Below are 22,686 nucleotides of genomic sequence, written 5' to 3'. Positions count from 1 at the left end.
CTTAAAATTTGCAGTCATAAGCCAAAAAAAATTTAAAATACATTTAACCTTTTCACATCAATTGTGAAAAGCACAATTTTGAAATAGTTTGGGTTTTATATGACATTTTATTCAAGATTTTGAATACACTTAATCCAGATAGACTGTAGCATTTGCAAGACATGGATGAATAAAGCGGAGGCTTTCATCACACCTTGTACTCTTTTTCACCAATGTCAAGAAATAAAATAGTAGCTGAAATGTTCCTTAGCAACACAAAGGAGTAAAACAATAAATCATAAATAAAACTGTCCCAGGGAAAACAGATTAATAAGTTAAGGGGCAGAGTATACCCCACATCATTAATAATTATAATATTTCTTAAGTGCTAGAAAAATGTTATTAAAATTAATTGGCAAAATGCGTTGCAACTTCATTTTAATATCAATCTATAAAAATTGCTATTTTAATTCTCATTATTTCATATAATTTTCACATGATGAATTATCTTCTAAACTGTAACATTTCTGAATAGAAATTTTTGATGTTTCTATGTCTTTCATTAATAAAACATTCTCATTAATTGCTTTTATTAACAGGAAAAGCAGCCGGCATTGCTGATTTATGTATCACTCCCAAAGAGCTGCAGTATCGGCTGGGGGAGTTTGGACAGTACTGTCCCGTCAGCCTTGCAGAAAAGGGTGAATTGATTGACTGCTCTGTAACATCGTCATTGCAGTTTGCTGCAGAATTTCGAGGACACTATTACAAAATGGCTTCACAGGAAGAACTGGACGTAAGTGTCAAAAAGCAGGTCGGGAGGGGATTATGGGAAGAGGGAACATTGTTGCTTAGATTCTTTGATTCCGTACAGAAAAAAGCAGTATGTAATCTGAATTAGACTAGTGTTTTTAGTATTCAAGCTGTTGTCCTGTATACTTCTGCTATCAATGTCTAGGCAGGCAAAATGCAGCAGAGAGTCCACTCAAACCAAAGCTCCTCTTACAAATTGTCATAATTGTCATAGATCAAACATTCATTTTAAAACAACCTTTCTCCATCTGTTTTGGGAAGACTGCGAGTGGAGAGTGGCTAATGATAGCAATGGATAGTGATGGATGGTGGGCAGATAGTGATGACTTCAACCGAGAGTGGGTTGGAAAAGAAACTACTTAGCCGAGAGCAGCAGCAGCAACAGCACACTAAGAGAGGTGTTGCAGAAGAAACAAGTATCTAAATTGTGTAAGCCAGTCCTCTGGAGTTTGACTAACAGTCATACAGTGCTTCTTTCATTATAAAAACATTTAATTTCTTTTTCTACAGAAATTCTTGAGCAGACCAGAGGTCTATGTGCCACCACTGGCACCTTGCCCTCTCCCACCCCCAGATATGCTACCAAAGAAACTGACTGCAGCAGAAGTGAAGGCCTTATTCCCTACAAGTGCTGAAATGCAGGGATACTGTCCAGTCACTTACCTAGATGGAAAACAGAGGTACATCACTGCAGTTTTCATAATGTGAATTACAGACTATGTGTCTTATATTAACACATTAATGAGGAAATACTTTCAAAGTACTTTTTAATAGTGTTCAGGGTTTGGACAAGAAAAGCAATTATAATTCTCTATGTTGTGCCTGTGGCTTTGGAAATCAATGTAAAATCACCTTTTGAAACTCATACGGCTACAGGTTCTACAAGGATCTATGTTGGCATCTTTCGTGATGAAGACTGCTCGGATATAGTTTGAGTTTTCTCTACCAGAAGCCTTCAAAAGTTCAAACAAATCTCACAAATCCTTAGTAGATGCAAAACTAGCTATTACGATTTTTATGAGAGATCCATAAAGTGCCACCATAGAGTCTCATTGATTTCCTCAGTGAGCAGGAATTTCTCATCAAGGTAGAACCGTAATAGTCAATTCTATGCTGTCCCTTCTTAACCTCCTGAACAACTATGATTGGCATTTTAACTAGAGGAGCTCCAAAGAAGCACTACAAAAGCCCCTGAAAAAGCAGATTTTGAGGCAGAGACTCTCTCAGATTCTGAGCCTTGTAACTGTCAGTCATGTGGTGGAAACTTGGGATGATCCAATTGCTACTTTTTTGTAGTTCCTATACTTGCTAAATTACCAGAAGATTCCCAGCAGCTCATGAATTTACACCGCACAAATGATGTTTTACATTTCTTCTGAATTAATAGTCTTTCTTGCTCCGTCTCTTCAGATATGAAGCTTTGGTGCCTGGCAACATCGAGTATGCAGCAAAATATCAAGATAAGGTATATATTTTTGAAAGTGAAGAAAAACTTCTGAAGTTTATGAGGTGAATATACTAACTGCATTTTAATCTTTAATCATGTCACAGTTTATACGTCTTAAAAGTGGTTACTTTTTATTTGGTTAGGTTACCAGAGAAGTACTGGAATCTGAAGCTTCCACGTAAACTCCCTCCAATAAAGGAACCAATACTACTCACTGCACTTCCTTTGGCTGGATACCTTGAACAGGCCAGTTTTTGCTTTTCTATTTTAAAACATGATTTTGCAATGTATAGTATATCCCACCAGTTTCTTTCATTTTTAATGCAATATGAGTCTTATGTTTATTAATGCTATTATATGAAATTGAAAATTGTGTATTTACAATTGAGAGGAATTTTTTTAAAGTTTTGCAATAATAGATATTTGTAGCTTTAATGGAAAAAAACCAAGAAAGACCATCAGAGGGGAACAATAAACTGCAATATTATATGATGGATTTTCTGACTCTTGTTTATCCTATCTTGTAAGATTACATTTTGCTTTGACTTTTAACACCAGGATAGACATAAGCCTATCTGGAATCATTTAAGGATAGTTGGTTACATTTTGGGACATGAATATGAAATTAAAAAACATACATGGTCACTTCCCTCCCTATTTTATACTATTTGCTATCTTCTACAATTCACCAACTTAGATATCATCCTATATTGTTAGATTTGCATGACAACAGGATCAGGCTTTGAATGTATTTTTGTTCTAGATTTCTGTAATGGTCTTCTAAAACTGTTTTCTTTCTTTAGGGAGTAGCAACTTCTCTAATAAAAGCTCTGAATGAAGTAGGCTGCTTAAAGCCAAAGTTTCCATTCCTAAGCGTAAAAAAAACTGCTCTGCTGTTTGTCGCCTGCCATTTAAAAGGTAGCGTATAAAATAATATGCTATAAAAATAATGAATTATATAAATGCAGTAAATCACCTGATACAATATTGATAACCAATTTGTGTAGTTTTCTTATGTCCAACTTGGGAAAATACTATTATATACTGATTTAAGTACACACTGCCAAGTGTGTAAGGGCCAGGGGGGAAAATAAGGTTAATAGAATAGGTAGATAGGTAAGTGATCTCTCAGAAATCATGACATCTTAGTGACATTTTATCACCAATAACCTGATGGCCTTGAGAACATTTCTAACATGCATTCTTGGAGTTTTTAAACAGAAAGTAAAATGTTATAATCTAGGTGGTACTACATTTTAAACTAGTCATAGACAACCTGAATTGTCTTAAAAATTGACTAAAATTACTGTAATAAATGGCTGCTGAAATACTATCTGAGGAATGGTTTAGGTGCCTGAATGCTTGCCTTTTTTCAACTGTATCACGTGGTCAAATAAACCTATTAACAAACCTTACCTTGCAGATAACCTGAAGACAACTTTCTGATCGTACACATCTTCAACAACACATCTGCTAAATATGTAAATGAGAGGTCTAGTTGTATTGAGAAACAGCCTAAGTGCACCTGTCACTTTCAAAAAAAGCCCTTCTTTTGCATGGGCTCAGTACCAATACACAAAGTTACACAGTACAAAAGAATAGATATCCATGCAGATTTAATTAATTTTGACTTTTTTAGCACAGAGAAATGAAATGTTATTTATCAGTCTGCTTATTTGTGAAATTATCTGGGAAGATCTCAATAGTAATGTGATTCAGAGTATCCGTATGTTGATTATTTTTAACTTCTTTTTTTATTTATTGACAGTCCAATCGACCACCTTACTTTTCCATAACAAAGATAAACAGTCCAAAATTAAAATTAGGTGGTTTGTACTCAGCCCACAAAATAATGATAAAGTAAAACATCTCATGGAGCTACCAGAGGTTAGGCCTACTCTTTCACTGAGGAAAGTTGCTCAAGCTTTGTCTCCTGTGTTCGTATTTGCTATTTTTTAGAATTTTTGTTTCGTCGTTTTTTTGCAGTCCAAGATAGCTGTTGCAGCTAATAATCTTTAACAGTTTGCAGCCAGCCTAAATAGTGCCAGCTTTCAGGATTTCAACAGCCTAGTTTGCAGCTCTGCTGTAGCTTTGCTCTGGTTTCCAGTACTGCTGGAGATTTCTGGAGCAAGGCTGCCACTTCTTCAACCCACCAGTTTTGCCTTTTATAAGCCTACCTGTTCAGTGGTGAACTTTACCTTGCCTTTTGTGATTTCGAATTTTTACTGATGCTTTTAGGTAATGGCAATCTTTATTATTTGTCTAAAGTTCTTCACATCCTGTGTTTCCTCATGCAGTTTCCAGAGCCCTCCAGAATTTTCTTGGACTATCACAGATTTTTGCTAGCATAGCTTTGTTAAGGAAGACCACTGAACAGTGTAGGCACATGATAAGCCCCTGTATAAATGTACAGTTCTTAAGCCAGAAAAACTGCTTTCATCCTGTAGTTTGTTTCATCCACAAAGACTGTTTTCATTCTATAGCTAGCACAGCTTTGCTAACATAATGATGTCCACGCTAGGAATGCTTTGCTCGTATATTGCATCATTAAACCATTATCAGCACTGGATGACGAAATGGAAAGGTTATGCAAATGCACAAATCTCTTCTCCTTGTGCAGCTTGACCATAGGAATCCAGGAAAACAAGTTATCTTCTTCTAACACTGGGTAGAACTGCTTCCAACCTTACGATACAGCACTCCAGTACACTGAAAAATCTCCTTTGCAAATATAGCATTATTTACTATTGTGTGTCTCTTCATAGTCGTCACACCCTCCTTGATCAAAAACTTGATCAAAGTGCTTCACGTTGTGGTCCCTCGGAAATTTTTACATCCTATTTCTATCTCAAGTAATACTTTCTCATCTTCAACTTATGTCACTCTCTAATCTCACATTTAAATAGGGGACAAGAAACAGTGGTTTAGTTGCTCTTGCAGCTTTTCTAACAATACTGGATTGCTTTCAGTATCCGAGAAGAGAAGTTACAGGCAATCAATCATAAATGCAGAGAGATTTACTCCTGGAAAAGAGTAGGAAACCATACATCACTAGAGTGATTTAGTGCCCTTCAAACTTGACTTGACTCCTGTAAGAGCTCTACGTAAATCACTCAGAAGCTGTTAAACGCAGTTGTCTACAATTTAAAGCTAGTGGGCTGAAGTGTCTCATAGCATAGTTCTTCATGCTGTCCAGTTTTTGTAATGAGATATAAAGTACTATTTACGGGAAAAAAATGGTTATGAAGGAGTCTTAAATCACTCCTTCACCTTTGCCTCAGTGTAACAATTAAAATAATAAAGAATACTCCTAGGATTGGCACTCAATACTAATGTATGTCAAAATACAGCTTAGGGCAGGGAGGTAAGAAACAAAAGAAACAATACTATCTTCACTGTAAAGTTCTTGGCCTCGACGTTTCCTTCTTCCTCTGAAGTATCAGTCAGCTTGTTTTTTTACGGGCAAAGCGTTTAGGTCATAGAACAACTGTGCCAGCCACGCTGCGCCCGGGCTATCCCCGCGCAGCGCCGCTTCAGGGCCCGTGTCCGATAGCCAAGTCTGTCATTGCCTCGAGGATCACCAGCCCCACACGGCCAGAGGAGTGGGAAGTTGACGGCAGCCGAGCATGTTTGGTTTTTGTTTACAAAAGCCTCGATCTTTCTGAGTATCACTACCCTTCTGGAGTTAGGAACTTCTGATTTTTCTGTTGGTTTGGTGTCAATGGGCACGGCCCACGGCAGTTTTCTCTGTACCGAGGATAAAAACATCAGGTATAGATTTGGTGCCTTTTAAAATTTCTGTGCTGTATCTCCACGGAGTTACCAGGGGACACTAAGACACCGCTTAACTTCTTGCAGCGCACAACCCCAGGAGCCCGCAGCCGGCGCGGCAGACGTACCAGAGGAAGCTGGCGCGGTTCGTGGAGCACTGCCAGCTCGTCCCCTACCTGGGGGCAGCCATGGCCGGCCCGTACAGGGAGCCGCGGCGCAGGCCCCTCGGCTTTGACGGCAGGCTGCGAACGTTTCTCTCCCTGAAAGACGCCAGCCCCGGTTCTGTGTAGCGTGGGCTGCTCCCCCCTCCACCCAAGCACTTCCTCTGACAACGCAAGGAGCGTCGCCATCAGCCGCCCGCGCTGCTGCGACGCGGCCGGTGAACAACGTCCCCCGTTCTGGGCCCAGTTTCTTAGACACGAAATCTTGAAATTAAAATCTTTTGTCTTAAGTCACGCCTCGTTTAACGCTTATTACGGCAGCCCACGCGTGGCGTACCGCGCACTTCTGGCCAGGGGGCGGGGGGCGGCCGGGAAGTGCCGGGCTGCCGGCGGGCGGAGGGCGGGGCTGGCGCCGCTCGCCACGCCCTCCGGCGCGTCATGCGCTGCGCTCTACGTCAGGCCGCAAGGCGCGCCGCTGCCGCCGAGGCCGGAAGCGCGGCGGGGGTTGCGGAGAGGGGGGCTGGCGGCGGAGCGGTGAGTGCCGGGCGTCGCCGGGAGACACCCACCACCACCCCCGAGCGCCTCCGGGGCCCGGGGGAACCCGGGCCGGCGACTCACGCGGGGCAGCGCCCCGCCCGGCACCGCGGGGTTGGGCCGCGGGCGCCGCTAGCTCCCCCGGCACCGCCTCGCCCCGCTGAGGGGGCGAGCGGCCTTCCTCGGGGGGCGGCCGGAACCTGCGGGAGCGAGTTACGGAGCTCGGGGCTTAAATGGGGCGCTGGGGGCGGGCGGGCGCCCGGCGGTGGCGGGGGTTGCGGTGCCGCCAGTCCCCGCTCCGTTCCCCGCCGCGAGTTTTCTGCCTTCCCCCCCTCCGCGCGGCGTGCTCGGCGGGCCGCCTCCTGCCCGCCCGCTCGCGGTGCCCGCCCGCTCGCGGTGCCCGCCGTCGCTGCCCCTGTCGAGGAGCAGTGCGGGGCCGTGCTGTTACGTGGGTAACGCGCGTGTTGCTGATGAGCCCTTCCACAGTGCGTCAGCAGGTGGATCGGAGCGTGTCTGACCCCACTGGGTGCCTTCCCCTTACAGACAGCCTTACCCTACAGTTACTGTTTTTTGTAGGTGAGCATGCTGTTTGGGATTTTGCAGTCAAAAGAGTAATGATGTCACCTTGTGATCGAATACCGAAGTCCTTCATGTGATGAAAACCCACAAGACACCGACTGCCCTCTCCGAGGCACACGGGGATGTTGGGGGGTGCCTACAGGCAGCCACACTCCAGGAGTGCCCGTAGTCCCCTGCGCGGCAGGGTCGGGTCAGACCTACAGCCGTGCCTCAGGGTGCTCCCGCAACACCAGGCTCGCGTCTGTCAGAAACTAAGGTTCCCAGATACACCATTTGGCTCCGGCATGAACTTTTGGTAGCTGAACAGGGCTAAAGAATCGCTTGTTGGCCACCTCGGTAGCATTTAGGTGTCACCTGTATGGAGTCTATGTTGTTTCTTACAGCGTTCCTTCAGTAATCAGAAGTGTTGTGCTCACTGATTACTACGTTTAAATATGTCTTTGTATTTAAAATGACAGCTTTATATTTTAAGATGGCAGGTAGCTAATCTGTTTCACGTTTGGCTCAGCTGATCCTCTTGAATTGGACATTTTTGGCACATCTCTTCCTTGGTATTATTTGGTGGATTCTTCTGAAATTGCTGGATTATATTTTTTTGCTTGTTTTTAATTTTTACATATTTACAATCTTAGCAAGCCAGATTGGTGGTTAATAGTTAGCATAGTCAACCCTACAGCGCTCTTAGAAAAAGCTGCTGGTTTTCTGCTTTTATTGCCCACCTCCATAGGCTGAAGCTTAGCAGGTAAGTGTTCTGGAAGAGAAATTTTCAGAAAGATAGCAATGGACAAAAGAAGGCATGGAGTCCTGCCACGCTGATGCCAGTGAAGTTTTATCATTGATTACAGGATTTCGTAGCCTTGTCCCTGAATAATCTGAAATGTGGCATCTGCAGGGATGAAGCTGCAGTTGACCTTTTTTTATTATTATTATTTGTTTCCACTTACGAGCTGTGAACAGAGTTCTTTTTGTTCGCTTGTTTTAGTTGTGAAAGGAGTTTTCAGAAGGGGTAGCCATTTTTTTAGATGCTATACAGTCCACAGTACATCAGAGGTAAACAAATGAAATAATAGGCAGTAATTCTTATCTAAGAAGAAACTATCTGTAGCCATTTCTTAGGATTTAAAAACACTTTTTGAAGAAAGTCTGTGTCAGCATTAGTGTTGATTTTTTTTAAAGAAAGTTCAGAGGTTTCAGAATTGCTTGAGAAACTGTTGAACTCTGTTGACTGCTAAACCAAACGATACTTGTGTGTTATAATGCAGACTTCTGCCATATTTCTTAATGGAAGCTCTTCTGTTCTTGCAGGCACCTCCTTTCATACGCGCAATAAAAATGGCAGAAATGGCTCCTGACGCTTCTGAGAAACTGGTTGTCATCCACTCCAAAGCTCACAAAGATACCATTCTAGCTAATTTTGAAGAACAAAGGAAAAAGGATTTTCTCTGTGACATTACCCTAATAGTGGAGAATGTGCAGTTCAGAGCCCACAAAGCTTTGCTTGCTGCCAGCAGTGAATACTTCTCAATGATGTTTGTAGATGAGGGTGAAATAGGGCAGTCAATTTACATGTTGGAGGGAATGGTTGCAGACACCTTTGGAGCACTGCTAGAATTTATCTACACTGGTTGCCTCCGTGCCAGTGAAAAAAGCACAGAACAAATTCTGGCTACTGCACAGCTGCTGAAAGTGAATGACTTGGTATGGGCCTGTACAGACTACCAGGCCAGCCGTAGCCCAAGTAACGCGTTACCAGCTCCGGCCAACAGTGGGGACTCTGTAGCCGTTGTTGCAAGCGACAAGAAAAATGAAGATCCACCAAAGCGAAAACGAGGGCGACCGAGGAAAGTCAAGAATGTCCAGGAAGAAAAATCAGCTGCAAATTCTGCTGAAGATGTGCAGCTGAGAGAGAACAACTCCATGCAAAATAAGCAAAATTTTATGAAAAAAGACACCGCAGAAGAAGAAACAGTTGTCAGCGAACAGGCTCCAGCGAGGAAGGATGCAGACGAAACTGAACCTGCTTGTGGCTCAGAAGCTGCTGTCGATCTGTCAGCTGAGAAAGATGAGAATTATGATCCCAAATCTGAAGGACTACAGAGCACTCAGAGCCGTTATAGCAAACGTAGAATAAGGAGATCAATCAAACTGAAAGATTATAAACTTCTCGGTGATGAGGATGAAAAAGGACTGGCAAAGAGAACTGATGGAAAAAGAAAACGTGCAGGTTCTGAAGCTCGCTGTAAAGACTGTGGCAAAGTATTTAAATACAATCACTTCTTAGCTATTCATCAGCGGAGTCATACAGGTAGGCATTAAGAGACTGCTGCGTTTGGGTTAGGGTTTAGTGACTTGTTGCTAATGGCGAACTAGTTGTTAAGTGTGGGCTGTTGCCCAAAAGAGCATGCTGATCCAAATTATTATGGTGTGTCTCTGAGACTGTGTTTGCTGTTTTATTCTTGTCAGCAGATCTTGTAGCCCTTCTGTCTTACCGTGATTGCAGTTTAGTTAATCATTTCTCTGTTTAAACGTTGAATTATATGGCAATGCTTAAAGAATTATTTTATTGTTATGTGAAGCTTGCCTCTTAATTCGCCTTATCACTACTTAAAAGTCCTTTTTAGTAGCCACTACATTGCAGTGCATCTCACTAACAGCTTAGAATATCTAGCGAGAAATAATGCATCTATACCTACAAATGTCATCTTTTGCTTTTAGGGGAGCGCCCTTTTAAGTGCAGTGAGTGTGGCAAAGGCTTTTCCCAGAAGCATTCTCTTCAAGTCCATGAGCGGATGCACACTGGGGAACGGCCGTACACCTGCACCGTCTGCAGTAAGGCTCTGACAACAAAGCATTCTCTTCTGGAGCATATGAGCCTACATACAGGTAAATATTTCAAGGCAAACGTAACCTCTCTTCCCCAAGAGTTTGCCATTCTGAAAAAAAGGCATTTCTGCTCGCTGTCGTGGTGCTGATTTATTTACTTATTTATTTACGCTTGCTTTGGGTGTGGCTTACATTTTAATAAGTGATTTTCTTTACAGGGCAGAAGGCTTTTACGTGCGATCAGTGTGGGAAATACTTCAGCCAAAAGAGACAGCTCAAGAGCCACTATCGAGTACACACAGGTATAACAAGTTTGGGTGTAAGAGCTGGCTTACAGTCCCTGCTGATTTGTCCTTACAGAGATTGACTAAGGCTGAAAACTCTCCTTCGGTGATGTATTTAGTCTCTGCTACCCTGATGTGTATCTCGATATAACTGCATAGGGTGAAAAAGACAAAACGGTGTATAATAAACGGAACATTTAGAAAAATAGTTAATGGAGAAGGACTCTTATGATGATTAAAAATCAGTTATGCTGTATTTGACATACAACATGATTATTTTAGCCCTGCTGTCTGTGTTACATAGAAGCTAGGAATTGTATAAACAATTGTGTCTGCTGCCTGTTGTGCAAATTGCCTTGTAGTTTCCCGCAATGGCAAACAAGCTTTAAGAAGTGTCCTCCTCACTTCTGGAGCAGGATGGAGATTAAGCTACACACACAGGAAGTGGTGGAAAAAATCAGAATTTACAAAGCTTCAAGAGAAAGCGTGTTTTGGGGGGAGCAGGTCTCAGTCCCCTCTTTTCCCATGATAGTATCAAATAGAGAAATAGGGGTGTGACAATTAAGATAGGGATGAGGCAGTGAATCACCTTTTGTTTTATCTCTATATTATATCGAAGTGGTTATTTTACAGGAAAGTGCTTTAACAAAGATCACTGAAGAGATACAGGGGATCACTTATGCACTGACACTTTTTTTATTATTGCGACAAGGCCATTCACTGCCGGAATGTAACCAGTGTCGTCGCAAATTCATGGATGCAGCTCAGTTAAAGAAACATCTAAGAACACATACAGGTAATATTGTCCATCATGTTTTGTTGTGTTGTTTTTTTTTTCCCTCGAAGTAACACAGACAAAACAATGTTAGGCAAATGACACTTGTCTCTGTGGGATGAACTTCTGCTCTACGTGTATGTAATGACGCCTGTATTGCTAATGGAGAGATTTGACATCAAGAATGCAGGAGCACAAAAAAGCTTGTATTACAACAGTGCAGAAGGAGTGCCTATTACAGGAAGAGCTTTTTTCCCATTCTTACAAAGCCTGCTCCGGAAAACGCCAGTTAGCTCTTCTGTGATAGAATCCTGGACTGGGAATTTAGTTTATCAGGAGAGCCACATCCAGCATGTATGGGCTAAGTAGTAACAGAAAGTGTATGTCCAAAATGAGCTGGGCACCCCTGTCTGTGAGGGACAGGTGCTTACGAAAAATGCTGCTGACCAGAAAAAAAATTATTTCCATTTACCTTTTTATTACGCTGTAATAAACCAGATCTTGGCAGGAGATGGGCTGGCAGGGATGATTTAATGCAAGTGCGTCAGAGGGTGCTCTAAGAGATTTAGAGGGCAAGGTGGTACTTGAATGGCTGGATAAAAGGGATAAAAACGTTGATCTACCATCTCGTGGTGACAAGGCATAAGCTTCTGAAAATAGTTTTATTTGAAGGGTAAATTCATAAGATGGCTTGTAAAAATTTTTGCTTTTAAAATAACTATAAACGGTGACAATCGTTTCTTCCCCAAATCAAATTATTCTTAAGTATGTTGCCTGTGATTGTAGTAAAGTATGCACGAGGTCAAGTTATGTATCTCATTCATTTCCTTCTCTTTCTCAGTGAAAATAACACAGGTTTAAATTCCCTGGGATAGGATGAGGTCAGAATTTGTGCCTTTGGGAGTTTTTGGTGTATCCAGAATAGCATTAACTTGGGATACTTCTAAATATTGCATTTTCTATTGAGGAGAACATAGTGTTTGTTGACACACGCAACAGTTCTGTATCTGAAGCTGATTCAGCTCTATATATGTAGTGGGAAATGAGAAGAGGAAGCATAGTAGCAAGGTAAGTTGCAAAAATAGATCAATTAGGATGAGTTCTAGCAGAAACTGGCTTGCAACGTATTTTGCTTCCAGAAAAGACAGGCCAGATACCAGTATTAGCGATGCAGAAATAACAATTGATCTGTCCCATCTCAAAAACGAGAAGTAAAATTCTAAGGAGTTTGGGGACAGATGTTAACGTTGACATGACTGTTCTGCTTTGGCAGAAGAATGTCGTCAGAATACAGTCTGCTTAGGAAGTTACTCCTGTTTTCAGTAGGAGGCTGGGACGAGATGATGAGAGGTCCTTTCTGACCAATGTTTCTTGTTCTCTCATACTTTGCCTCTGCCCTCTGAAGCCATGTGAAAGCTGATAAGCGTTGCAGTTCTCTACTAAATGTGAAGCTTCCTTGGAAACTAGCTGCTGCCCCATCCCCAGTTCAGCGGGCTTGGATGGTGTGAATTACCACAGTGGTGATCCGGATTCTCATGTCTAGTGCCTTAAAGAAGCTCAGTGCAACAAGGATATGTTATGGTGTGAATTAGGATTCGCTTTTGTTGTGTAGTATCTGTTTCTTGTGAACGTTTTTGTTATTTAATTTGGCTCCTCTGCTTCTACTCAATTAGACACAAGAATTCCAAATGCAGTAAAAAAAAAAAAGAAAACACACACCAACAAACCCACAATTTGTTCAACCCACCATAATTGAATTTTTCTCCGACTGGTGTTCCCAGGAGATCATAGGCCTAGGATGGAGCCTTATAGGAAGCCAGCTGACTTGTTAAGACAGAGGATTCACTTTTCAGGTTTGGAAATAGGGGCTTGCTCATCTGCATGGTGCTGCACCTGAGCCTAGCATTAATGCCTACTAGTTCAGGGCCAGCCTTTTTCAAACTTGGCTGTTCCCTGTGGAACACCCGCATCTGGATCATAGGTTTGTTTTTTTCTTGCTCTGAGGGCTTGGATCACCGAAGTCTTTGTCTTCAAAGGGGAGAAACGTCGGAGATGCACGTTTAAAATGCTGTACCCTCATCTAACTAGGGAGTTTATTCAGTTTCAAATATCTGTCCTGACCCATGGCGGAAGTGTGAGGATTTGATAGTACACACTTGATACTGTGTATGGTAAAATATGAAATGTTTTTTAATATATTGATGGGAAGTGCTATATAAAAAGTGATGTCAAATTTCTTTTTGATAGGTGAGAAGCCCTTCACTTGTGAAATTTGTGGCAAATCATTTACAGCTAAAAGTTCTCTTCAGACTCACATTAGAATTCACAGGTAGAGTATGTCTAATTTTCGTTACATTCTTTAAAAATGTAACTTCTGATCTGATACCTGTATGTAGTGCTTGTTCAATTATAGAATGGTCAGGGCTTGTTTGCATTTTGAATGAAGGGTTAAAGGCCATTAATCTATTTATTTATTTATTTATTTATCTATTCATTAATCTATTTAAAGAAATAATTGGTAGTGGAAAGTACTACACTGTTAAATACTAGTGTGCCAAGACATTGTAAGATTCTTCTTTTGTGTATTGTGTCTGTTTAATGACAATGTACTTACTGCTATATTATTTATGTGAAAACTTTACTGTGAATTTTTGTTGACAGTAGAACAGTAGCCATGGTGTAACAAGGTTATTGGAGCATCGTCCTGTTTCCCTGTAGCTTATCATGTCTTTTTAATAGCATTAGTTATCTTTTACCTGTGTCAGTGTGATGTATTGCATAAAGGCATGTAAGATTTTAAATCATTGGAGAACTGTTGTGGGCCTTATGTAAAAGAAAACATTTCCAGTAAAATTTCTCGTCCCTTTAAGTCGGGCAGCAAGTTAGGATTTGGACACTCCTTTTTGTTTTAAAGCCCACACCGTTAATAAATGTTCTTTAAATTGTCAGTGCTTAGAGTTGTGCAAAGTAAGTTATTGCATTCTTGTCAAGGCCTAGCAGCATAGAATTTGTATTATGAGAGGAGGGCAGTTATGTTATCTCTGTAGCTCTTGAGTATATACTAATGAAAGTACAGTTTGTGAAGTCAAATAGAAATAATTAGGAAGTCGAATAGAGAACATTTTTAACGTCACTATTCTTAAGTGCTTATGATTTAGCAAAACAAAATAATAAGTTTTTTATTCTATAATAAGTTGCAGAAAGCAGCACTGTCAAAGTGGATATTTTAATGAGGTCAAAATTCTTTTGCAGAGGAGAAAAGCCATATTCTTGTGGTATATGTGGAAAATCCTTCTCTGATTCCAGTGCTAAGAGAAGACACTGTATCTTACACACAGGCAAAAAGCCTTTCTCCTGCCCAGAATGTAGTTTGCAGTTTGCTCGTCTGGACAACCTGAAGTCTCACTTGAAAATTCATAGCAAGGAAAAGCAGTTTCAGGAAGCCAGCGCTGCTCCAAGCGCCAACGCTAATTCAGAAGTGAGAAACATTCTCCAGCTGCAGCAGTATCAACTTGCCACCTCTGGAGGGCAGGAAATTCAACTACTGGTTACGGATGCAGTACATAATATAAACTTCATGCCTAGTCATAATCAAGGCATTAGTATTGTTACTGCAGAAAATGCCCCGAATATGACAACAGAGCAGGCTGCTAACCTCACGCTGCTTGCTCAGCCACCACAGCAGTTGCAAAACTTGCTGCTTTCAGCTCAGCAGGAGCAAGCGGAACAAATCCAAAGTATCAATATGATTGCGAACCAAATAGAGACTGCCCAACCTGAACAAATGCATGTCATCACTCTTTCCAAGGAAGCACTAGAACATCTCCATGCTCATCAAGGACAAAATGAAGAAATCCACTTAGCAGGATCTTCACATCCAGCTCAGCACGTGCAGTTGACTCAGGAATCAAGTCAGCAGTCTCACTCTAGCCAAGATTCGGTTCCTTGCCATCAAATCAGTGAAGAACAGAATCAAAGCGTACATGTTTCTGAATCCCATCAGCAGTCTCTGTCAGTAAATGAGTCATCTCATGAGCATCCTGTTCAAGGACAGGCTTTCTGAAATGCTTATTTGTCATCAGAGGGCTAGGCTATAGCATGCTTCTCATCCAGGCAGTGATTACACGTATCGCACTTGCTTTTCTGCAGCATAATCTATCTGAAGATGCGTTTCTTGGTGATTTTTGATGGGTGGCTTTCAGTTTTCTTAACCTTATTTATTTTAGCCTTTTTTTTATTTTTCCAGATTGGTATTTCTCTACCACTTTGTCATAGAATCATAGAATCATGAAGGTTGGAAAAGACCTCTAAGATCATCAAGTCCAACACCACTATGCCCACTAAACCATGTCCATACCTCACAAGCAATTAATGTGGGTTTTTTGTGCCTCATACCCATCCATGCCTACTGAGGAGATATTTGGCCCCTTATTTGCATTTCTGTGTGACTCTCCAGAGAAGTGTACCTTGCTGGTAGAAGAACAGTGCTTAAGATGTCTGCTGATCAGAAAGTACGACTTCTCTGATGAAGTCAACGTTACCTGAACTACTGTCAAGCTTAAGATAACCAGTACTTTTTGCAAAGCTATCACCATGTGTCTTACGTTTAATGAGCTTTCTCTCTGCGGGTTAATGTATAATTTTCTATGTGATCATTCCCTTAAGTGCATTTTGATTTATTGACTGCCAAATTTGTTTGGTTTGGGTTGAAATTGTTGCAGTCTTTGACTGGCCCTGGATCGCCCCTTCTGTTTACTGTATGCTGTACAAGTTTTGCTCCTCAGAAATGCTTTAGCCATTGCACTTGAATAGTGGCAATGAGATGCCGTGGTTACACTAGGCAACTGAAGAGCCCAAATTCTGCTCTGTTCTTTCTACCACCCACTCTCTGTGTGACTGTGGGCAAGGTAGTTGACCTCTGTGCCTTAGTTTCATCATCTAGTAAGTGGGGATAGTGTTCACACGCTCTGCCAAGCACTTTGAAGAGCTCTTGATGTTGAAGACAATGTCTATTGAAGTGCAAAATTCTCTTCCTGACAGGACTCAGTCTAAGCTTAGGACCCAGTGTATATTTAAAGTGTTATTTTTTGTACTTTTGAGAGCAGAGTGTAATGTTACCTTTAATATATGTAAAAGCTGGTAATTGTTTTTGTGGGGACTTGAACAATGAATAGGACCACTTCAGAGCATAATGAGCTATATAAATGGGGCATGTCATGTTGGAAGCTGTACAGCTATTTTCGCTGACTAGATTAGATGTGTACAGATTGTTTTCAATGACTGACTGACTGCTAACACAAAAGATTTGACATCTTAATAAAATGCCATGCCACAATACATGCTTTGCGTTTTCAAGTTTGGCTACTGGTAACATCTCACATAGTGTACTAGTGTGTTAAAATCCAGATAAAATGCCATTGGTACTTAAAGCAATGTGCTCAATCATCACTGCAGTTTTAAAATGTGATTTACATTGATATTTTATGTTTTAACAAATGAAAAATGTAAAAATTAAGGAATTAGCAGGTGAATTTAAAGGCAAAACAAAAGATCTTTGTACGTGCTTGGCTTATATGGCTGCCCAGAGAGAGTCACTGGCATAAAAGCCCGGTGTGTAGAATGATAGAATAATTTAAGGTGGAAGGGACTTCTACAGACCATTTGGTCTATCACCGTCCTCAAAGCAGGTGCGCCGAGATCATGTCGCTGTTGTCTGGTTGAGTTTTGAACGCTTCCAGGGATGGAAGCGTTTTGACCATATCTGCAGTGAAAAAAATGTTTCCTATATTTAATTGGAATTTCCCATGTTCCAGTTTGTGTCCACTGCCTCTTGTCCTACTGCTGCACCTCCAAGAAGTGTCTGGCTCCATCTTTTCTACACCCTCCCATGAGGTAGATGAAGACAGCAGTAGGGTCCTCCCAAAGCCTTCTCCTCTTAAGCCCTGAACAAACCCAGCTCTCAGTCTTTTCCATCATGTGCTCCAGCTCTTTAATCACCTTAGCCTTCTGCTGCCCTCAGTCCAGTACATCAATTCTGTCTTGTTCTGGGGAGCCCAAATTCTGGACGATGTTCCTTGTTCAAGTCAAGACTACTCAGCTAGCTCCCGACCATGTGCTGCTGGAGCTGGGGCAAGTATCTCCATTTTGTCAAAGTTACTAGATCAGTTTTTATACAAATAGGTGGATGGTGGGAATAAATCAATGCAAAAAAATGTCCCACAGCAAAGCTTTAGTTAGGCTTTTCATCTTTTGTTTTTTCCTCTCGGAACAGGGAATTACAGTTTGTGTACTTCTTCCACCAGAAAGAACCAGCATATTCTGTAGTTGTACTTCAGAAGCTTGAAGTCTTGGTGCTGCAAGAACAGCTGAAAAAATGCAAGTGAAGCTTGTTATAACATCTACAAAAATCTTACTAATTGTATAAATTTAAGTTTACAATAAATATTATGGAGGTTTAATCCTAACAACTTTGATTTTATCTAAAATACTGTAATGTGCAGTCATAGCACTGTCTGGTCATAACTTTACAACAGCTTGCACTGAGTTCCTTCTCTGCCTTATACTTATGAATCCTGAAATGCTTAAAAGCTGGTTATAAGCTAAATTCTAAGAATACCAGTAAAATAACTTAAATACTTTCCTCATTTTTTGAACTTTGATTTGTTCATTATGAAGTTCTTGCAGGATTAAGTATGATGCTACAATTGTGCTTAAGCCACTATCACATAGTGATTGCTTGATGCTTTCCCTATAACTAAAAAGAATGAAGTTTTGGGTTTGGAATTTTCTTACATTTTTCTACCAAATCACCGGTGAAGAAACGAGCTTCTGTGAATAGCACAGCAGTGACTCATCTTGCACCCTGCGTTGCTTATGCTGTCAGCATACATTGTACTTGCACTTGGGAAGCTCGCGTGGTTTATCATGCTGTCGTGGTTTAACCCCAGCCAAGTAAATAAACCCCACGCAGCCGCTCGCTCACCCCCCGACTCCGGTGGGATGGGGGAGAGAATCGGGAGGGCACAAGTAGGAAAACTCCCGGGTTGAGATAAAAACAGTTTAATAATTGAGATAAAACAAAGTAGAACAGTAATAATAACAATGAGAACAACAACAATAACAGAATATACAAAGCAGAAGATGCACAATGCAACTGCTCACCGACTGCCGAACCACCTGGTTTTTATACTGAGCATGACGTCACATGGTATAGAATACCCCATTGGCTGGCTGGGTCCACCACCCCGGCTGTGCTCCCCCTCCCCAGTGCAAGCACCACCCAGAAACAGCCAAAGCATCAATGGGCCATCAACGCTCCTTTCACACCGAACCCAAAACACAGCACACCCCCCACGCTACTGGGAAGAAAGTTAACTCTGTCCCAGCCAGAACCAGGACGCATGCCACAAATGTTGCTTTTTTTCCCTTTCTAGTGAATGCAGTTCTATTAAAGATGAAAATAAATTCTTCTTCTGTGTGTGCATTTTTAAGGCTGCAACTGAAGCCTAGGATTGCTTTGAATTTGAAAGGTAACGCCTTCAGCTTTGCTGTTTAGTCCAGCTGCTTCTAAGAACTATATAGCAAAAAAATGCATGCCTTAAAATCTACGTTTCAAAGCAGTTCTCTAGATATCTTTACTTCTTAGCCAGTAAGCACCTTAACTTCTCATTTTCTCACAGAGTAATCTTAGGAAATCCATCTCACTGCTTACTATGTTAAAATGAGATCACGATTTTAGACATAAATGCAGGAAGATTACTTAGACTGCAGAAAGATCCATTTTTGTGAGCAATTAACACCATTATGTGTTTCTTCTACTCCATTTGTAAGTTACCCTGTCTAGCTGAACTCTAAAAGGATTTTACTAGTCTTTTTTCAAAGGCAAGTTTATGAAATTTTGGCTTTTTTCTGAAGATTTTGGCTGATTCTCCAGGTGAAAGTTGAAACACATTCCCGAGGGGTAGAGCAAACACGCTGTGTTAAGCGTGTATTTGACTATTGTGTGTGCACTTACTCTGCTTGCCAATTATATTAATGGTTTAGCTGTAAATAGCATTTCTTGACCTCGGCACTCTAAAGTTCAAGAGCGTCTGCTGTTCTGTGCGTGGAAGCCGAGACGCTTGGCAGTGTGGCTTAGACAGGTGGGCATTCCAGTCCAGCATCTCATTTTTGATAGAAGAGTATCAGATTATTTCATATGAGTTGTGAAAGCAAATTATCCTGCCAGTGGGAGAAGCTTTGTCCTAGCATGTGTTACTTTGCAAGGTTGGTTGTTTTTTTTAATACTTGTTTTATGTAAAGAGTTTTGCTTGCATCTCTTTATTTGTAAAAGGCTTGTTTTACTATCTTAGCTGATTAGTCATCGTGATCAAGTTCATGGTTGGTGTTTGCGAAGACCTATCATAGAATCGTTTAGGTTGGAAAAGACGTTTAAGATCATCAAGTCCAACCATAAACCTACCACTGCCAAGTCCACCACTAAACCATGTCCATAAGCGCCACATCTATACGTCTTTTAAATACCTCCAGGGATGGTGACTCAACCACTTCCCTGGGCAGCCTGTTCCAAGGCTTGACAAGCCTTGCTTGAAGAAATTTTTCCTAATGTCCAATCTAAACCTCCCCTGGCACAACTTGAGGTCGTTTCCTCTCATCCTATGGCTGGTTACTTGGGAGAAGAGACCAACACCCACCTCGCTACAACCTCCCTTCAGGTAGTTGTAGAGAGCGATGAGGTCTCCCCTCAGCCTCCTCTTCTCCAGACTAAACAACCCCAGTTCCCTCAGCCGCTCCTCATAAGACTTGTGCTCCAGGCCCTTCACCAGCTTCGTTGCCCTTCTCTGGACACGCTCCAGCACCTCCGTGTCCTTCTTGTAGTGAGGGGCCCAAAACTGAACACAGGATTCGAGGTGCGGCCTCACCAGTGCCGAGTACAGGGGCACGATCACCTCCCTGCTCCTGCTGGCCACACTATTTCTGATACAGGCCAGGATGCCGTTGGCCTTCTTGGCCACCTGGGCACACTGCCGGCTCATGTTCAGCCGGCTGTCGGCCAACACCCCCAGGTCCTTTTCCTCTGGGCAGCTTTCCAGCCACTCTTCCCCAAGCCTGTAGCGTTGCCTGGGGTTGTTGTGACTCGGGAGTGGCTGGGAGGAGACCGGTTTGCAAAGCAGGTGTGCCCCGGCGTCCAGGCAGCAGTCAGGGGTGCTTCCTAGACACGCTTGTCCTCCCACGGTCAGAAGTCCCTCTGTGCAGGCTTTTTCCCAATCCTATTGCTATTGCAGGTTCTCTTTAAGAGTGGAGAAGGAGCTGGCAATGCTGTATCTGCCATAGCTAAGGTTTCAGGTCTTCTTTTATCTATTCGTTAGAGGTGTTGAAGAGTCTGCTTCTTGCAGACCTGCAGTCCTGTGAGCTACAACAGTCCTATATGCTCCATCCCTTTTCACATCCTTCATAAAACATGGTGAACAATGAATGGTTTTCTACAACAGATGGACTGCTGTTCATCTCTGGCCCAAGCAATTCTTCTGAATGGAAAAAACCATCCAGGCATATTCTAGGTGAACCAGCATCTCACTCTGGTATGCTTACTGCTCATTTCTGGCTAATATTTTAATCCTACCTAATTGAATGTATCTTTGGAATACCCGGACACAGAGCTTTGCTTTAGTTAGCAACTGCCCACTCTCTGTCCTGCAAGTTTTTCTAACAACCGCAATTGCAGTCCACTGTCTGTGCATTCCTGAAGGGGACCAATTCTCAGATGTGTTCATGGGTTCTTCCCTTCAAACCACTGGATCCTCCTTGCCCTTGAAGGCAGCATGCCACGTAGCAGTCACCTGGAGAACTTCAGGTTGCTGTGGACAGCCCCATTAGTATATTGCCATCTTCAAAACCAGGTTATCCCTTTGGCTTTGTTTTAAATTTCTTGATAAAGTGATGTCAGTTTCTGTCTTCCACCTGGAAGACTAAGTTTATGGTGGTCTTCCTTCTTTCTGGAGCTGAATCTGTCCTTCGTTCCCTGGCAGTAGGAAGACGTTTTTTGAAGTCTCCTGCGTTATTTGCTTCAACTGCTGGGCGACCTTACAGCTGCACAGTATCTGTCAGAAAGGACTTGTGGCAGCCCAAGGACCTGGCGCGAAACAGCAGCGGTGGCCCTCCCCCTAGTCATCCCATTGTCCATGTCCCCCTGTTTCATCTCCCTCCATTTTCTTTTTTTTTTCAGCAGGACAAAATCATAACATGAAATGGTAACATCTTGCGCATGGGTCGTTCAGGCGAGGGAGCAGCTGTGGTAGCTAAACCTTCAGAAGCTGATCGTCTTTGCAGTCTTTGATAATGCAAGGAGGGAGCTCTTCAAATCCAACATTGCTGCAAATCCCAACAAAATAGTTACAAAAGTGTTGCTCTAATGAATCGCTATAAGAAAATATCACTGAGTCACACACGGACCAGAGAAACTTCAGGGCTACATGGCGGAGCCCTTCTGCAAGCTGTGGCTTCTTTCTCAGTCTGCATTTTTCACAGGCATGGGTAATTCAGAAACATCTCGCTGAGAGGCTGTAGGCTTTTTGGTTCCAACTCTATGGTTAGGTACAAATTTAGCACTTTATAAAGCCATTTGGATATACAATTAAAAAAAAAAAAAGAGTGCACATTGTTATTAAGACAAGAAATTAATATCACTTCTATTGTATTTAACAGAGGTTTGTTCTGCAGAACATATTTTTTGCAGGAAAAACACAACTGTCTCATCTGCAATAAGATTTTGACATGCTAAAGATGTATTTTTCCTGGGGATGTGATGATCGTTGCGTTGCTCCATGATGTCATGAAAAATCAGGCAGATTTCTGACGTGACACACCATTCAGTTTTGTCACTTCTAACATCAGTGCCTCCTAAAATTCACCTTGCTCAGGGATGAAAAGTGACCTGATCCAGCCGTGCTGACAGAAACCCGTGCTGAACCTACAGCTGTCCCACAAAACCGCTTTTGCACGTGCTGCGTTAGCCGAAAGGGAGCAAAGCTGCCGCGGTGGCACAAAGCTTTGCTGCGGGAGCCGCGACCCCTCTGGAACGGCTCCGTCCGTGCCCCGTACCGCTCTGCCCGGGGTGCCGGCAGGAATGATGTCTCAGCAGTGCCCAGCGAATACAGCTGTGGGTAGGAGTTTCTGCGTCAAAAGGAGATGCATACTTTACACAGGGTGTAATTAAACTGTGAATCTCATTGCCACGGGATTTTGTGGGTGTTGGATTTTTACATTTGTCTGAAAAGCAAAGAAATTCACATGAAAAAGAGCCACCAAGGGAAATTAAACACAAAGATACCGGGAAATCCTTGAGCAGAGGCTCACTGGAGGCTGGGAGAGTAACGGGGAAGCACCGCTGTCGTGTTTGCTTATTCTTACCACTTTTTGCTGGGCATCTGCTATTAGCCACCATTAGCGACAAGATAATGATGCTGTACTGACAGCATCCGTCATGAGCTCTGGAAAGAGCTGGCTTCAGTCCTCGCTCTG

At 42.3% G+C, this 22,686-nt stretch overlaps 2 protein-coding genes across 7 annotated transcripts in view; both read left to right on the top strand.

Moving 5' to 3' along the window:
• Positions 1-6,464, top strand: part of AK9 (adenylate kinase 9) — a 69,626-nt gene extending 63,162 nt beyond the window's left edge. The window contains exons 33-38 of the mRNA XM_075145658.1: positions 579-775; positions 1,303-1,472; positions 2,203-2,301; positions 2,383-2,485; positions 3,043-3,157; positions 6,098-6,464. Of these exons, the coding sequence (XP_075001759.1) occupies positions 579-775; positions 1,303-1,472; positions 2,203-2,301; positions 2,383-2,485; positions 3,043-3,157; positions 6,098-6,300 (887 nt within the window). The 3' untranslated portion in view covers positions 6,301-6,464. The remainder of the gene's footprint in view (positions 1-578; positions 776-1,302; positions 1,473-2,202; positions 2,302-2,382; positions 2,486-3,042; positions 3,158-6,097) is intronic.
• Positions 6,465-6,617: 153 nt separating this feature from the next.
• Positions 6,618-16,501, top strand: ZBTB24 (zinc finger and BTB domain containing 24). 6 transcript variants are annotated; one of them, XR_012672978.1, is made up of 7 exons: positions 6,618-6,705; positions 8,590-9,589; positions 10,000-10,167; positions 10,326-10,409; positions 11,025-11,187; positions 13,414-13,495; positions 14,419-16,501. XR_012672978.1 is itself a non-coding variant. In XM_075145654.1 (7 exons), the coding sequence occupies exons 2-7, from the start codon at positions 8,617-8,619 to the stop codon at positions 15,227-15,229; spliced, it is 2,202 nt and encodes a 733-aa protein (XP_075001755.1). In that variant the 5' UTR covers positions 6,623-6,705; positions 8,590-8,616; the 3' UTR covers positions 15,230-16,501. The 6 variants fall into 6 exon arrangements, 4 of the variants coding, with proteins under 4 accessions (XP_075001755.1, XP_075001756.1, XP_075001754.1 ...); XM_075145654.1 differs by having other exon boundaries at positions 6,623-6,705; positions 11,104-11,187; XM_075145655.1 differs by lacking the exon at positions 6,618-6,705 and adding an exon at positions 6,931-7,281 and having other exon boundaries at positions 11,104-11,187.
• Positions 16,502-22,686: the final 6,185 nt, after the last annotated feature.

The sequence above is a fragment of the Calonectris borealis genome, chromosome 3 (genome assembly GCF_964195595.1).
Source record: "Calonectris borealis chromosome 3, bCalBor7.hap1.2, whole genome shotgun sequence".
Classification (NCBI taxonomy): Eukaryota; Metazoa; Chordata; class Aves; order Procellariiformes; family Procellariidae; genus Calonectris; species Calonectris borealis.
Note: the sequence above shows the minus strand (reverse complement) of the source record. Positions and strands in the feature narration are given on the sequence as shown.

What these genes read in the sequence shown, in the direction of transcription:
- ZBTB24 (XM_075145653.1), top strand. Translation starts at nt 7,176, where the DNA reads ATGAGCCCTTCCACAGTGCGTCAGCAGGTGGATCGGAGCGTGTCTGAC. An exon ending in CCCTACAGTTACTGTTTTTT is followed by an intron (nt 7,278 to 8,589) that starts GTAGGTGAGCAT and finishes CTGTTCTTGCAG; the next exon opens with GCACCTCCTTTCATACGCGC. An exon ending in ACTCACATTAGAATTCACAG is followed by an intron (nt 13,496 to 14,418) that starts GTAGAGTATGTC and finishes ATTCTTTTGCAG; the next exon opens with AGGAGAAAAGCCATATTCTT.